Source organism: Primulina tabacum, chromosome 3 (assembly GCF_025594145.1).
Source record: "Primulina tabacum isolate GXHZ01 chromosome 3, ASM2559414v2, whole genome shotgun sequence".
Taxonomy (NCBI): Eukaryota; Viridiplantae; Streptophyta; class Magnoliopsida; order Lamiales; family Gesneriaceae; genus Primulina; species Primulina tabacum.
The window spans coordinates 14,959,017-14,973,179 of NC_134552.1; the positions used below are offsets into that span (position 1 = coordinate 14,959,017).

Below are 14,163 nucleotides of genomic sequence, written 5' to 3' on the forward strand. Positions count from 1 at the left end.
ATGGACCACATATGATCTGAAAAACCAGATGTTTTTCATCATTTGTGATTTGACTGACACCACCTGAGATATTGCTTGTAGCATGGAATAAATCCAAATTAGGTCAAAATTCAAATTAGTTTATATTTAATAGACAAACAAAATCCGACCCCGGGCCTAACGAAAATAAAATTAGGTCTTTTGCGAGACGGTCTCACGAATTTTTATTTGTACCGATATTCACAATAAAAAGTAATACTCTTGGTATAAAAAGTAATATTTTTTCATTAATGACCTAAGTAAGATATATGTCTCATAAAATACGACCCGTGAGACCATCTCACACAAATTTTTGTTCAGAAACAAAGACACGTGAAATTTGGATATTATCATAATTAGTTTGGACTTTTAAAATTAGTGACACTAATTGTATCCAATCGAGCCACAGGTTCGTGTCTGGATACAAATGTTTGAAATGGTGGATGGGGTCTTTCGGTTGATCATCCTTTCCGCTTCCACTCAATTTTATTACACGCGCGTGTGTTGATGTTTAATTTTGCCTGCTTGTGTATTTTTTCTTAAAAAATTAATATATAATAACAATAACAACATATAAATCGAACGAGCGAATTTGTCACGATTGAATCTAGAATCCGATACTCCTTCCCAAATTTCGGATCTTAGTACCTGATAGACTATGGAGTCTTGGAAGACTTACATTGTTTTACGTAGAAAAACCAGAAAATGATCCACTGCTTCCCAAGGACTACTAGAGAGTGGAAGAGATAAATTAAGAAGAAAATATATACTTTAATATATCTTATTCAAACCAGACTGAGACTAATTATTCATAAGTCAGAAATAAAATAGATTGTATAGAAAATTCTTTATTGAATTGTAGTTTATGAATAAAATATCGTTGTACCATGTACGATTTGTCGGATCTTATATTTTTTAACAATGTATTTTAACTTTTTTACAGTTTTTTTCTAAGCAATTTATACATATTTTCATTATTAGATGAAGTGATGTTTTTTTTTTAAAATGATATTTACGTGAGAAGTTTCACATTTCTGAATAATAATATTTTCTCAAAACTCGCGTGGTCGATGGGTAACTTTTTGTAATTTTGAAGAATAATTTAATCATATACCACTCACAATTAAAAAATATAGTAAAATAGAAAATAATTAATAAGGTCCCACCGAGATTTGAACTCGGGTTACTGGATTCAGAGTCCAATGTCCTCACCACTAGACCATGGGACCGATTTGTAAGGTGTGCAATATAAATTATATATAGCATTTTTTAAAACAGACATTAATATAAACTATCTTTAAACAAAAGCAGTCTAAATCTATCACATTAGATTGCAATAATTTTGCATTAAATCTGGCCTTTGAGATAACTTAGGATTTCATTGTCTAATTGATTCTTCAATTTGTTTTGTTGAATTTAAAAATCGTATATATTTCCGAAGAGATTAAAATGGATCAACAAAGGCACAAAACATGAACTCGTGGTGTGTGAAGAAAAATAAATCAAACACAAAAATTCATACAAAACAGTCTCATCGATCAATTTTGCGAAAAATATTCTATTTATGTCATCTATAGAAAAAATATTATTTTTATAGCAAAAATATTACTTTTTATTATAAATAGACATGATTGACTCATCCAACGAATACAAATAAATATCCTTGAGAATATTCGTGAGATCGTGTCATAAAAAACTTGCTCTAAATCAAATACTTGCAAATGATCACCGAAGTTGCATGCAAATTTGTTCTCATGTTTATTGTTATTTATTTTTATACTATGTCATCATTTTTTTATCTGCTAAAAACAAAATTAGGTATTTGGTCATAGGGTTTTTTTGGTTATATATTTTGGAAGGACCGGCCTTTTATATATTATTATTATTACTAGCGATGGAATGAGAGTTGTTATATAAAATACATGGTTTGATTTTAAGACCTTGTGGTTAGTAAATAATTTTCTATTCATTGGGCTACATGTATTGAAAACTTGCTTTATATATAGTCAAAGAAATCAGACAATGACACCAAATCTTTACTTCTATCATGAGAAAACTTAATAAATGGTTCTCTATTTTTTATTTTTAATTTTTGAAAACAACTTTATTTATTTGTATATATATTATCTATACTTCTATACTATTTTATTAAGTTTGAGACACTTAGAGTAACTAACTTTGGTGTCATGGTTTGTTTTAAAAATTATATATTTTAATAAAATGTTAAATTTTAATGCAAATTATATGTAATTCAGCGGATAGAGTCTTTGTTTCTCGAGGTTTAGGTTATAGGTTCAATTCTCACTCATATCATTTTTTTACTCTTTTATTTTTCAATTTATTTTTTAACTTATATATCAAAATTACAGTGTAGTCCCTCACTATTTTTTATTATTATATTTTGATTATCGTTTAAATATAAATCAAATTAATTATAAAAAATATTATACAAGGACGCAACGCGTGCGTCGGTAGCACTAGTATTTATATATTTCAGGGATCGGGGTTGTCTATCGAAGCCCATCTAATAGTCTATATAAAGCATGCCTTAATTTTTGAGGACCGACCCTTTGACAACTCCGGCCCATAGACCTGTTATTTTTATATATTTTCGAGGGGCTGGGGTTGCTAATCTCGGCCCATCAAATAATATTCACAAAGCCTGCTTTATTTATTTTCCATGGAGCGTGGTTAATGACCCCGGACCATCACATTTATACACACATATACATACTAGTGCATCGACGCACGCGTTGCATGCTTGTATAATATTTTTTATAATTCATTTGATTTAAATTTAAATGAGGATCAAAATATAATTATAAAAAATAGTGAGCAACTAAACTGTAATTTTGATATATAAATTAAAAAATAAATTGAAAAAATAAAAGAATAATAAAAAAATGACCTTAGCAATAATTGAACCTATAACCTAAACAACCAAGAAACAATGATTTTATCCACTGAACTACATGTAATTTGCATTAAAATTTTTTGGAAGGTGGATAATCAAAACTTGAAAGAGTATTCATTAATTTTTAGAAAGTCTATCATAAAATATTAATTCAAATGATAATTAAAACTAAATATCAAAAGACATATATATTATTATATATATATATATACATTAAAATAACAATTATTATATCAAACGACGCCAGCTACGACTTCTGTTTCTGTATCATTCTTCAACGTTCAATCAAGGCGCAGGTCATCCAATCGGGGACGGTTCTCGGTGGAGGAAGAGGGGAGGGGAAACGATCTCGGCCGTCGAACTCTCATATTCTTCTCTTCCCTGCACGGATTTCGAGAATTTTATCAGCGTTCACAATGAATGAGAAGGCCGGTGTTTCCAAAGAGCTCAATGCCAAACACAGAAAGGTCTTCGTTTTTTTATCGAATTGGATTTTTTTTCCCGATCTTAATTTTTCCATGATTGTTGATTTTCGATTATCATCGATTGTTTGGATGGTTGATGCTTGTGCTTATCATGTTAAATTGATAGAATTGGAGTCTTTAGGGACGTGATGTGATTGTTTTGTGTTTGATTGATTGTCGGAGATTTGGCTTGTCAGATAAATTGTGATTTTTGCTTTGGTTTGTTTACAAAAGAGAGGAGATCTGGATTTGGTTTGGATATATTGAAGATTGTAAGGTGCTTTTTAACTTAGAGTCAGAGTTTGGTTGGAGAAGCCCATGGATTAAAAAAATTTATTTATATATTTTAAATTAATCACTTTTCTCACAAATTATATTGTTTGGTTGCAAAAGTAAATTTTAAAAAGTACTTACGAAGCTAGAATCTTTTACATGTAATTATATTTAAAAATAAATATTAAAGTACTTTTCAAACATTTATCCGAATACCAAAATTGTTTATGTTTTTTAATAAAAATACTTAAAAATGCAGGACTTAAATAAATGCTTTTTTTAAATTACAGTTCATGTATCCAAACCGGCTCACTTAAAAATGTTGGACTTATTTAAATGTTTTTTTTTAAATTACAGCTTCTGTATCCAAACTGACTCTTAACATGCTGCATATTTTGTTAATACCGGTGCTTTTTTGTAATCACTGAAGTGATTGTATATGCTTAATCGCTCGTCTTATGGAAGAATTCTGAGTCGTAAATGGTAATTACTGATGAAGTTTATTCCATCTGCTATCAATGAGCAAAGATTCTGGATTATAATTTTTTGGTCTTGTTTCTGCGATTATCTGTTTCATATCTGTCTTATTAGGCTCTAACGATGAAAGTTGTTAAATATGTGATTACATTGATTGAAATTGGAAGAAACCAAAGTTATGAGTGTCATTTGATGGGGAATCAGCATACTGGTGGATGTGCTTAGTGCTTACTGCTTCTTGTTTTGCTAATTCCATGCATTTGGTTTTTGACTTCTCTGATTGAGTTTCAATGACGTGTTCTTTTTATTAAGCAATTGGATTTAATTTTGCTCGGTTGCTCTGGTGTATGTTTCCCTAATTTGATTTGTAAAACTAATAATGTTTCTGTGTTTGCAGGTTTTGGAAGGACTTCTGAAGTTGCCAGAGAACAAGGAGTGTGCGGATTGCAAAAGCAAGTACGTATTTCTAGCATTTGATCGAGTTTATGATGTGCAGGATTAGGAGAAAAATGAGACTGATCTGGAATCATGCATCTTTTGTGGCTTCTGATTTCTGTTTTTTTTTTAATTGTTATTAGATGTTATCTTTTTGTTTGCTTTTCTTTTCACATGTAGAGGTCCTCGATGGGCTAGTGTGAACTTGGGTATTTTTATATGTATGCAATGCTCTGGGATCCATAGAAGCCTTGGAGTTCACATCTCAAAGGTGATATCTTGATTCATAGCTATATTTTTCCCTTAAATATGATTCCTGAATGAATAAGGAAGGTTAATTTTGTTCATACAACTATTAAGAGGTATGAGGTCTTGTACAATCATAAGCTTGTTCTACTTTTAGGGGCATCCATCTTTTTTTTTTTGGTTCACCTGGAATATTGAGTTTTAGGCTGTGTGGGTTTTAATAATGTTTGGATGTGTGAGTTGACTTTTTGGTTTGGTTCTTATGGTGCAATTGCACTATTAGTCATGCAGGTCTTTTGTTACTGAAATTTAAAAAATATAAGGTGGGAAGAATTTTCTGATATTAGAATATGACCCTTCCAGGATTCTTTTTGTGTCTGACTACGAAATTTGATAGTAGGGACTTGCTTTGGGTGACTGAATCAAATGGATGCTCATTTATTGATGAAATAAGAATTTGTAACCTTTATTACTTATTCTTATTTCAGATTCCAAAGTTGGGAGTTCATTTTGTAACTGTTGTCTTTTGAGTTTTGGCAATGTTTTTATTTTGTCACTTACTTCCTTATTTAACAACTGCGAAAGAGTCAGACTCATAGTCCTTTTGTTTATACATTCTTGGCAGGATCATCTCTTTTATATGCTATCTGTTTTTGAAATAGATGGTGGCATAATAGTTAATTTTGAATTTATGGTTGATATCAAATATCTTTGTAGGTCAGATCTGCCACACTCGACACATGGCTTCCTGAACAGGTTCAATTTATTCAATGTAAGAGTTTCCTGAGTTTGGACGTTCTTGGTTAATTTTAATTTGATAATTTCCTTACTAATCAATATTTACATTTATTGTTATAAAATATAGCCATGGGAAATGAGAAGGCTAACAGCTATTGGGAGGCAGAACTACCCCCAAATTATGATAGAGTTGGGATCGAGAATTTCATCCGTGCTAAGTATGTGCTTTGCATATTCAAGGACTTGAGTCATGATTTGTACTGTGATATGCCTATACAAAACTCAATTTTTTAAATGCTCAAACTAAGGTATGAAGAGAAGAGATGGGTATGCAAGGAAGGAAAACCAAAGTCACCTTCTAGAAAAACAGAAGAAAAAGCATCTGTTCAGTTTCAAAAACCTGGTGATAGAAGTAGTCATGGACATGTCAACAACTTTGGAAACTCATTTGATGGCAGGAAGAATGTTCCAGTGACAACTGCAAAGGGAAATATTTCTGCCACTGGGATCAGTGTTCCTGTGCCTCCTGAAGGGCCAGAACAAGTATGTTCAGTTGCTTATGCATTGTGCTTGATTTCCGTGTCTCCATGATAGTTTCACCCCTTCTTTTCGGAATCCATGTGATACAGTGGCGATAAGTATCTTATTCGCGCAATCATAATCGTCCCCAATTATCCTGAAATATTATTGTTGGCAAGCTTGGCTTCTTTCGTTCTGCTTTCGAAATGGAACATGTGGAGAAGGGTTATAAAGGAAAGAAGTCAAGCTTGGGCTTAGGGCAGTGCATTGTGCCACGAGCTTATGCAAAACTAATAATGGTGCTCTAGATACCATTGTTGCCATGCTTGGGTGAAATAATTGACGAAAATATTTTATTGCTGCATTGTGCTGAAGGCAATGTTGGTTCCAGTAAGGGAACAGTAGACGGTATTTTTCAAAATGAAAGCTAGTTTACGTTACACGGTATACCTCTTGGATGGATGAAAATTCTGACCGTGGGCTCTTACTTTCCTGATGGTATACAGGTGGTTCCAGTTCCAGTGACTGAACAAGCTATTCTTAGAACAGAGCCTTCTCCTGAGGCAGTCACACCTCCTAAAGTCGATTACGCTACTGATCTTTTCAATATGCTTTCTATTGACGGCTCTAGTGAAAATGCTGCTGGAGCATCCGGTGATGACGATGCTTGGGCAGGGTTTCAATGTATATGTTTAAATGAATCTCATTTTCAGATATTTGTTTTTTGAGATACAAAACATTGGATTTGATAATTAATTTAGGTTGTTAGTTTGATGTATATCCATGTAGTCTCAATACTCAAAGTCACCTTTGGAAATTGCAGCTGCTGATGGGGCATCATCGAAAGAGAATATTGGCCCAGCAAAACTCGTTGATACTAAGAGCCAATCCACTTCTGAGATTGGAGATATTTTTAGAGATTCGCCTTCAATCACATCTACTTCCTTGCCAGCAACACCTGAAAAAGATGCCAAATGTGATATTATATCTCTATTTGATAAGGTATGTTATCAGTTAAAGAAGTGCCTGCAGAATATAATCCCCTCGCCCTCTCACCCTAATCGGCACTCAAAAAAATTATATGTTTTTCTTTTAACCAGAGTAAATAGACAAAATATTTTTATCACGAATCCCACAGCTTCCAGATTTTTAGGTTTTCATTGTGACTGTACTTCAATTGCTGCTTCTCCCAAGATTCAGGATCCAAATCAATACCATTTTTTCATATGCAGTCTAATATGGTTTCACCATTTTCTGCGCACCAACTCTCCTTGCTAGCTCAACAACGGTCTCTTCTAATGGCTGCCAAAGTGAATAGTTCGGGTGGAATGCCAAATGTTCCTGGCAATGCACTACAAAGGCCAAATGGCACCACCTCGTCTAATCAAAGTTGGCCAAACGTTGGCTACCAGTTCCCTGGAATGGTGATGCCAGCGACTGGAAAGGTTGATTTAGATAAATACATGCAGGTGGAATCAGGCTTTATCTAATTCTGTTAATTGAAAATCAAAAAGAAATTTGTTCTTAGTTTCTAGTATTTTTCTCATTGGACAGATTGGGAACATGGGAGCAACTCATCCGGTTGGGAACTCTTTTACTCTGTCCATGTCTAGGTATGCATGTGTAAGTGTTTGACGTAGTTGGCATTATCTTGAACTTCTTGGGATGTGGATCTACGTGCTAATGGAGAAACTCCAGGCATTTTTTGTCTCATTTTATTTGATACAAGTTGCTGATTATTTTGATTGGCGTTAGATATGCTTTGTCATCTCATCATATCTTTAATCAAGAAACAGCAACCTAACACAGAAATTTGCTCCAACATTTGACATTTGTCATATCCAGACTTGTCCCAGAAATAAAAACAACAAACATGTTGTTTTAGGAATTTGATAAATGTAAATACACACAATGTTTGCCTGCAATCATGAAATTAGAAGATTTTTCTTACCTACGCAGCTTCCTGAGGTGCCGCAAAATGGAATTATAATGGTTTGCAATTTGCCATGAATTTACGAGTTTGTTGATGGTAGACCTTCATAGCAGGTGTTATTATTGGCAATGCTATCAAGATTCTAATTTTTTATTATCACAGCACATATACCACGGGTCCTAACGTTTCAAACAATGGCAATATGCCTTCCAGCCAAAGCAGACAGCCGGCATCTTCTATCCCCTCCTCGTCTCCACAATCAGGAAAAGATTATGATTTTTCTTCTTTGACACAAGGGTACTTCTCAAAACCTTGAACTGCCTTGTTAATTTGATTCCGTCGTAACATACTACACGTACAAAGAACGAGGTGCTCGGCATTAATTTTCTCATCTGTTTGGAGATTGTAAAATATTGTAGGGAGCAGTTTGTGCATTTCATTTGTAGCTGTATGCCAGTAATAAATATGCTTAGCTTCAAACATTCTTTATTGGCATCTCTCTGGTCACCTGTTTGTTTGATTCATTTAGACCCACAAGGGAATAACCGAATTATATTTGTAGTGAGTTTGTATTGTTTTGCGATGATCGTATTCATGTTGAACAAGTCATATCCTTTGGTTCCGATATATCGCACTTTTTTTTTTGTGAGATCAGTACAGAGTCAGTGTGTTTCATGTTGTATAAGCAGCTATATGGTTGTTGGATGTTGTTTATAAATATTGATGTATTTATCTTTTGATGTCTTTTATTTTCTAAATCATCAGGATACTTCAATAACTATACACATCCACTAATTTAGACACAAACATTGCATGTGCAATGTCGCTTATTGAATATTTATATGATTTGCCTTTAGGGATTGAATCTGAAGATTCTATTTATTTTTTTTTTGTTTTTTGAATTGAAGATTCCATTTTATTCAGATAAACTACTGATTGTAATGGGAAGACATGGACGGCTAGTCATATAGTTTGGTTTCGCTTTCATTTTATGATAAGAAATCTCAAATTGGAATCATTCACTCTGTCTATATAAATCTTTTAGGTGATGTTTGGATCGAAAGATTTGATTTAATTTGGTTTCAAATTCACATGTCAAATTTGTTTGTATCTTGTGATTCAAAATTAAAATGAAAGATTTGAATTTTTTTTCTTGATTTCATATTCATGTAGATTTGAAATATCTCTCACGTTCAAATTAATCAAACACAAATTTAAGTTTTTTTACCTTAAGTTTTTTTTTAATAAATTTATGTAGATATTTTATTTTATTAAAGTTAAGGACATGATAGTAATCATTTAGGAAGGACGTCAATTTTTTCTTCCAATTTTATCCTTATATGATACTAATATGAGTAGGTTTCTTGTGAGACGGTTTCACGAATTTTTATATGTGAGACATGTCAATCTAACCGATATTCACAATGAAAAGTAATATTTTAGCATAAAAACTAATAATTTTTTATCGATGACTGAAATAAGAGATACAGATCGCAAAATACGACTCATGAGATCGTTTTACACAAGTTTTTGCATAATAATATTACACTTTTGTTTTTTGTTTTAAATTTCAACACATACTTTTATTTTTATTTTTTTTATTTCAACAATTCAAATATCAATTTAGTCTTTTCATAATTTGTCAAATTTCATTTTAGTCTATTGATAATGATAAAAAAAGACTATACACACATCTCATGTGCATATTAACTATTGATAGAAAAGATTGCTAGTGTGGTACAAATCTCGGTAATCTAAATTTACCGTGTGTTTTGCAAGGCTCGATGCACGATTTGCACGGTGCAACACTGTACACACATTGTTTGTGGGTAGTCTTGAAATATGTGGGTTAGAGGTGAGCAATCGGTTAAAATCAAATCAATTTGATCGATTTTTTTTTTCTGATTTACTGAATCGATCGATTTTTCAATATTAAAACAGAACAAATTGAATTTATAAAAAATAAAAAATACTTAGTTTATTCAAGATTTTTTAAAATCAGTGTTAAACTTTTTTAATATATAATATTTCTTGGACAAGAGAATATATGCATGAAATTCGTCAGGCTTTTCCCTGATCGAATCTGGGCCACACAAAATTTAAAAGCAATTCCCAAACAAATCTTATAATTTAGGTCCTAACAATTTTAATTTTTCTTAATAAAAACCTAAATCAGTTTAATAGATTTTTGAAATCCAAAAAGTAACCGAACCGATTAAACGAAATAACCTATAATTTTTTAAAATTTTAAAAAATGAACTTCCAAATTAACCTAGTTGAATTTCCAAATTAATTTGATTCAATTGGCTTCTTGGTTAAACGAAATTTTGCTGACCAATATAGCCACACTTTCTTTTGTTAATTAATTATTGTATGTTCCATATTATAGATTATGGAGTAGGTCTTTTTTGAGACGCTCTCACGAATCTTTACAAATTTGACGGGACAACTTACCGATATTCACAATAAAAAGTAATACTCTTAGCATAAAAAGTAATATTCTTTCATGGATGATCCAAATAAGAGATCCGTCTCACAAAATACGATCCGTGAGATCGTCTCACACAAATTTTTGTCTAGATTATATCGGGGGCCTCGTGAAGAAGGTGTATGAGTTGGTATAGTAGATGCTTAACTAATGGTCAGAGTTTGATTTTTCTACCAACACTTTTTCGTGTGAGTCTATCAAACAGGAGTTGTCCAATATGGTTTATATAAGTAGCATGGTTTTCAGGCTATTGCGTTAGTCTGAGAGTTTACCTAACATATATCGAAAAGTAGCAGTTACGGGTTTTAACGTCATAAAAAATTAAGAGCGACTTAATTTTTATTATGTCCCGTAAATATTGATAACAACGTTGTTTATTGTTATTGAATTAATTGCAATGATTACTAGATATAAATCGCAATGTGAACTTCATATCCCATGTTTATTTTGGTGGGCCTTAGTTTGAAGCAATCAAGCACAGTCCAACACAGGATATTTGTTACGTGGAATGTGTCGATGTAGTTTATATCAACAGTGAAAAATAATATATTTGATAAAAAAAATTTATAGGTCGGTTCAGATATTTGTGTCACAAAATAGAATAGTTCGACAGTCTCATACGAGTTTTTATTTTTGTCAAAATATTTGAATTTTTTAATCTTAACAAATGAAATAGTCATATTTTGTTGCCAGTTTGCCTCCTTTTTCTTAGAAACAAAGCGAAAAGTCAATTTTAAAATCTACGCTAGATTTCATAAATAAATATAAGAAGACCTCTTACTTTATCAAGTTTAACTAGAGATCAAGAAAAATGGGACACAAACAAGTAAAATTCAGTGGGACATATTCAAATTCGAATTTCAAAATAAAATTCTGATTATGAGAATTTAAAAACAACCCATTTTTTTTCTCTATTTTTTCGATTTTTTGGAAATAATATTGGATATCTAAAAGGTCCGATTTGAGAATGACAAAAACTTGTGTGAGACGGTCTTACGGATCGTATTTTGTGAGACAGATCTCTTATTCGGGTCATCCATGAAAAAATATTACTTTTTATGCTAAAAATATTACTTTTTATTGTGAATATCGGTAGAATTGACTCGTTTCACAGATAAAGATTCGTGAGACTGTCTCACAAGAGACATACTTTTTTAGAACACCTTCCTTTTTATGTTTACTGTTTTTATCACCTGATATATATTTTTATACTTTATTTCATTCATTTATTTTTTGAAAAAAACCAAACAATAAAAAAAAAGATAAAGATAATATTTGGTGATCTAAATACTTGAAGGTAATTAGAGACATGCATGTCAGCAAGAAAGCCTGCAGCTGACTATTCAATGGAAGATATTCGATTCCATTTCAGTTCCAGTTTATGATTAGATTCCAAGCATTGTCTGTTTGCCAGGAAAAGGATAATCTGGATTTTTCTTGTCTCCCTCGATTTTAATTTTATCTACTTTCTTAAGTTATATACCCATGGTATATCATAGATTTTTCCACTTTTACGGAAGTACGACCGGTTAATTTAACCGTACAATTTAGTGTTAATGTTTTTAATCTATTCAACACGTGACATATACGCAGTGCCGTACCTTTTATGAGGTCAATCAAGCGGTTGTCCTCAGGGCCCAACCCAATAAGAAGTCCTTTATATACATAAATATATATATGTTATATGTTATTTGTTTTTTAAATCACTCGAAATCTCAACCCTAATTTTTGTTCTAATTCAACAAAAAATTTTATGGTCCCCTACTTCTATTAAGCTTGAAGGTAAGTAATGTTCTTCATGAATTATGCTTTATTTTCATTTCAAATATTCTTTATAAATACAAATTTATATTTATATTTGTAGAATAATCTATCAAAGGATACTAATTGAAAATGAAATTTACTTGCGATATGGACAGTGTAATGTGCTTAGAGATCATATTAATTAAATATATAACTGAAGCACAAATCGCATTATTTAAATTCTTTAATGAGTTATAATATAAATTTAATGTGCGACTTGTGTAATTAATAAGTGGATAGTCTAAAAAAATAAAATAAATTGTGAATAGAGCTTGAATGTGTGGACCGTTGAAAGATGAAATCCATTGTTTTTTGGGATTTTTTTGTCTTTTCATTTTATGGTTTGTTATTTCGACTCAAAGAATTATTTGATTTTGTAATTTCTACATCATAGAGACTAAAAATATAGTTTCTACAATAATTATCTTCAATCAACGATATCGCAAGATAGACTAAATGAGCCAACTATGTTGTCGATTGAGAAAGAAATAGTATGACAATTGGATTACACAGATTTGATAAATATTTTCGCATCTAGAAAACTACACGAGTAGTATTTATGTAGTTATTTTAAATATTTATTAAGTTGTTATTGATGTAATATATTGGTTTTGATATATTTATGTATTTATTAATATATTTGGTATATGCAATTTGAATTTTATATTTATTACTGCAACAAGAGGGCCCATTTTTCAATTTTCGTTTCAGGCCTCATTCAACACAGGTACGGCTCTGCATATACGATTACAAGATTAATAATGATTGTATGTTTCATGTGCTGAGTGGATTAAAGGAACTCCTCTTAACGGTAGAGTGGAATAAACCGGATCGACCCTAACTTCATCACTATATTGTAATAAAAAAAACATTAATTCCTCCAAACATCCTTTTGAAAATTTTATTTAATTCATGTGGTATTATTTATTTATTTTTCAAGCTCATTTTTCCAATACAACGGGACATAGAAATTTCCTATCTAATATAAGATTTAAACACGATATGGCATGAGTTTCGGGGTCTCGTCTTTTCGAATTCATCACCCAAAGTTTCAAGAGTATATCTCTTGTAGGACGGTCTCACGAATCTTTATTTGTGAGACGAGTCAATATTACTATTCACAATAAAAAGTAATACTCTTAGCATAGAAAATAAAATTTTTCATGGATGACCCAAATAAGAGATCTGTCTCACAAAATACGACCCATAAGACCGTCTCACACAAATCTTTGCAAAGTTCCAAAGAAGAGATATACTTCGCAAGCTGGACAAAATTTTCGATTAATTTTCTCCAAGTCATTTTGGCATTTTGCTACAAAAATAGGAGATCATAAATTTGAATTTAAATCTAGAATCTTGAATAAGTTGAAATCATCAAACGAAGTCGACGTCGAAATTATTAAAAAAAAAATTCCAAAATATTAAACATAATGCATGTGGCTCAAATCGAAATCTAATCAAATATCTTATGTATGATTAAATAGAACTCAATTAATGGGATGAATTTTTTATCAGTGTTAAATATTTGAATAAAAATGAGATAATGCCAACTAAAAACCGAAGCCTAAAAATTCACGAAGTCGAACCGATGGTTAAATTTTGGTTTTGTTCGAGTATGTAAATTTTACTATTTAATCATGTATGTAATAAATTCAGTATTTTTAGTTATTTAATTATATGATTTTGAAGTGATTTATTATAATTGATTGTCGGAACATAATTAAGATATAGTAATTAAATTTATTTTAGTAAAAAATATATGAATAAAAATATCAAACCTCATTAAATACAAGAAGTATAAAAATATCACGTGCATAGAGAATGATTTATCATATCGAAAAGTTTGGCACAACTA

At 31.3% G+C, this 14,163-nt stretch overlaps 1 protein-coding gene and 1 non-coding gene across 5 annotated transcripts; one reads left to right on the forward strand and one right to left on the reverse strand.

The window, feature by feature from the left end:
• Positions 1-1,175: 1,175 nt before the first annotated feature.
• On the reverse strand, positions 1,176-1,247 carry TRNAQ-CUG (transfer RNA glutamine (anticodon CUG)). Its single transcript has one exon. It is a non-coding gene; the product is annotated as a tRNA-Gln (tRNA).
• Positions 1,248-3,173: 1,926 nt separating this feature from the next.
• Positions 3,174-8,662, forward strand: LOC142540707 (ADP-ribosylation factor GTPase-activating protein AGD5-like). Of its 4 annotated transcripts, none has more exons than XM_075647051.1 (11): positions 3,174-3,399; positions 4,544-4,602; positions 4,762-4,852; positions 5,545-5,599; positions 5,693-5,783; positions 5,874-6,108; positions 6,591-6,768; positions 6,908-7,086; positions 7,317-7,553; positions 7,639-7,697; positions 8,180-8,662. In XM_075647051.1, the coding sequence occupies exons 1-11, from the start codon at positions 3,349-3,351 to the stop codon at positions 8,331-8,333; spliced, it is 1,389 nt and encodes a 462-aa protein (XP_075503166.1). In that variant the 5' UTR covers positions 3,174-3,348; the 3' UTR covers positions 8,334-8,662. The 4 variants fall into 4 exon arrangements, with proteins under 4 accessions (XP_075503166.1, XP_075503167.1, XP_075503168.1 ...); XM_075647052.1 differs by having other exon boundaries at positions 7,317-7,529; XM_075647053.1 differs by having other exon boundaries at positions 7,317-7,508.
• Positions 8,663-14,163: the final 5,501 nt, after the last annotated feature.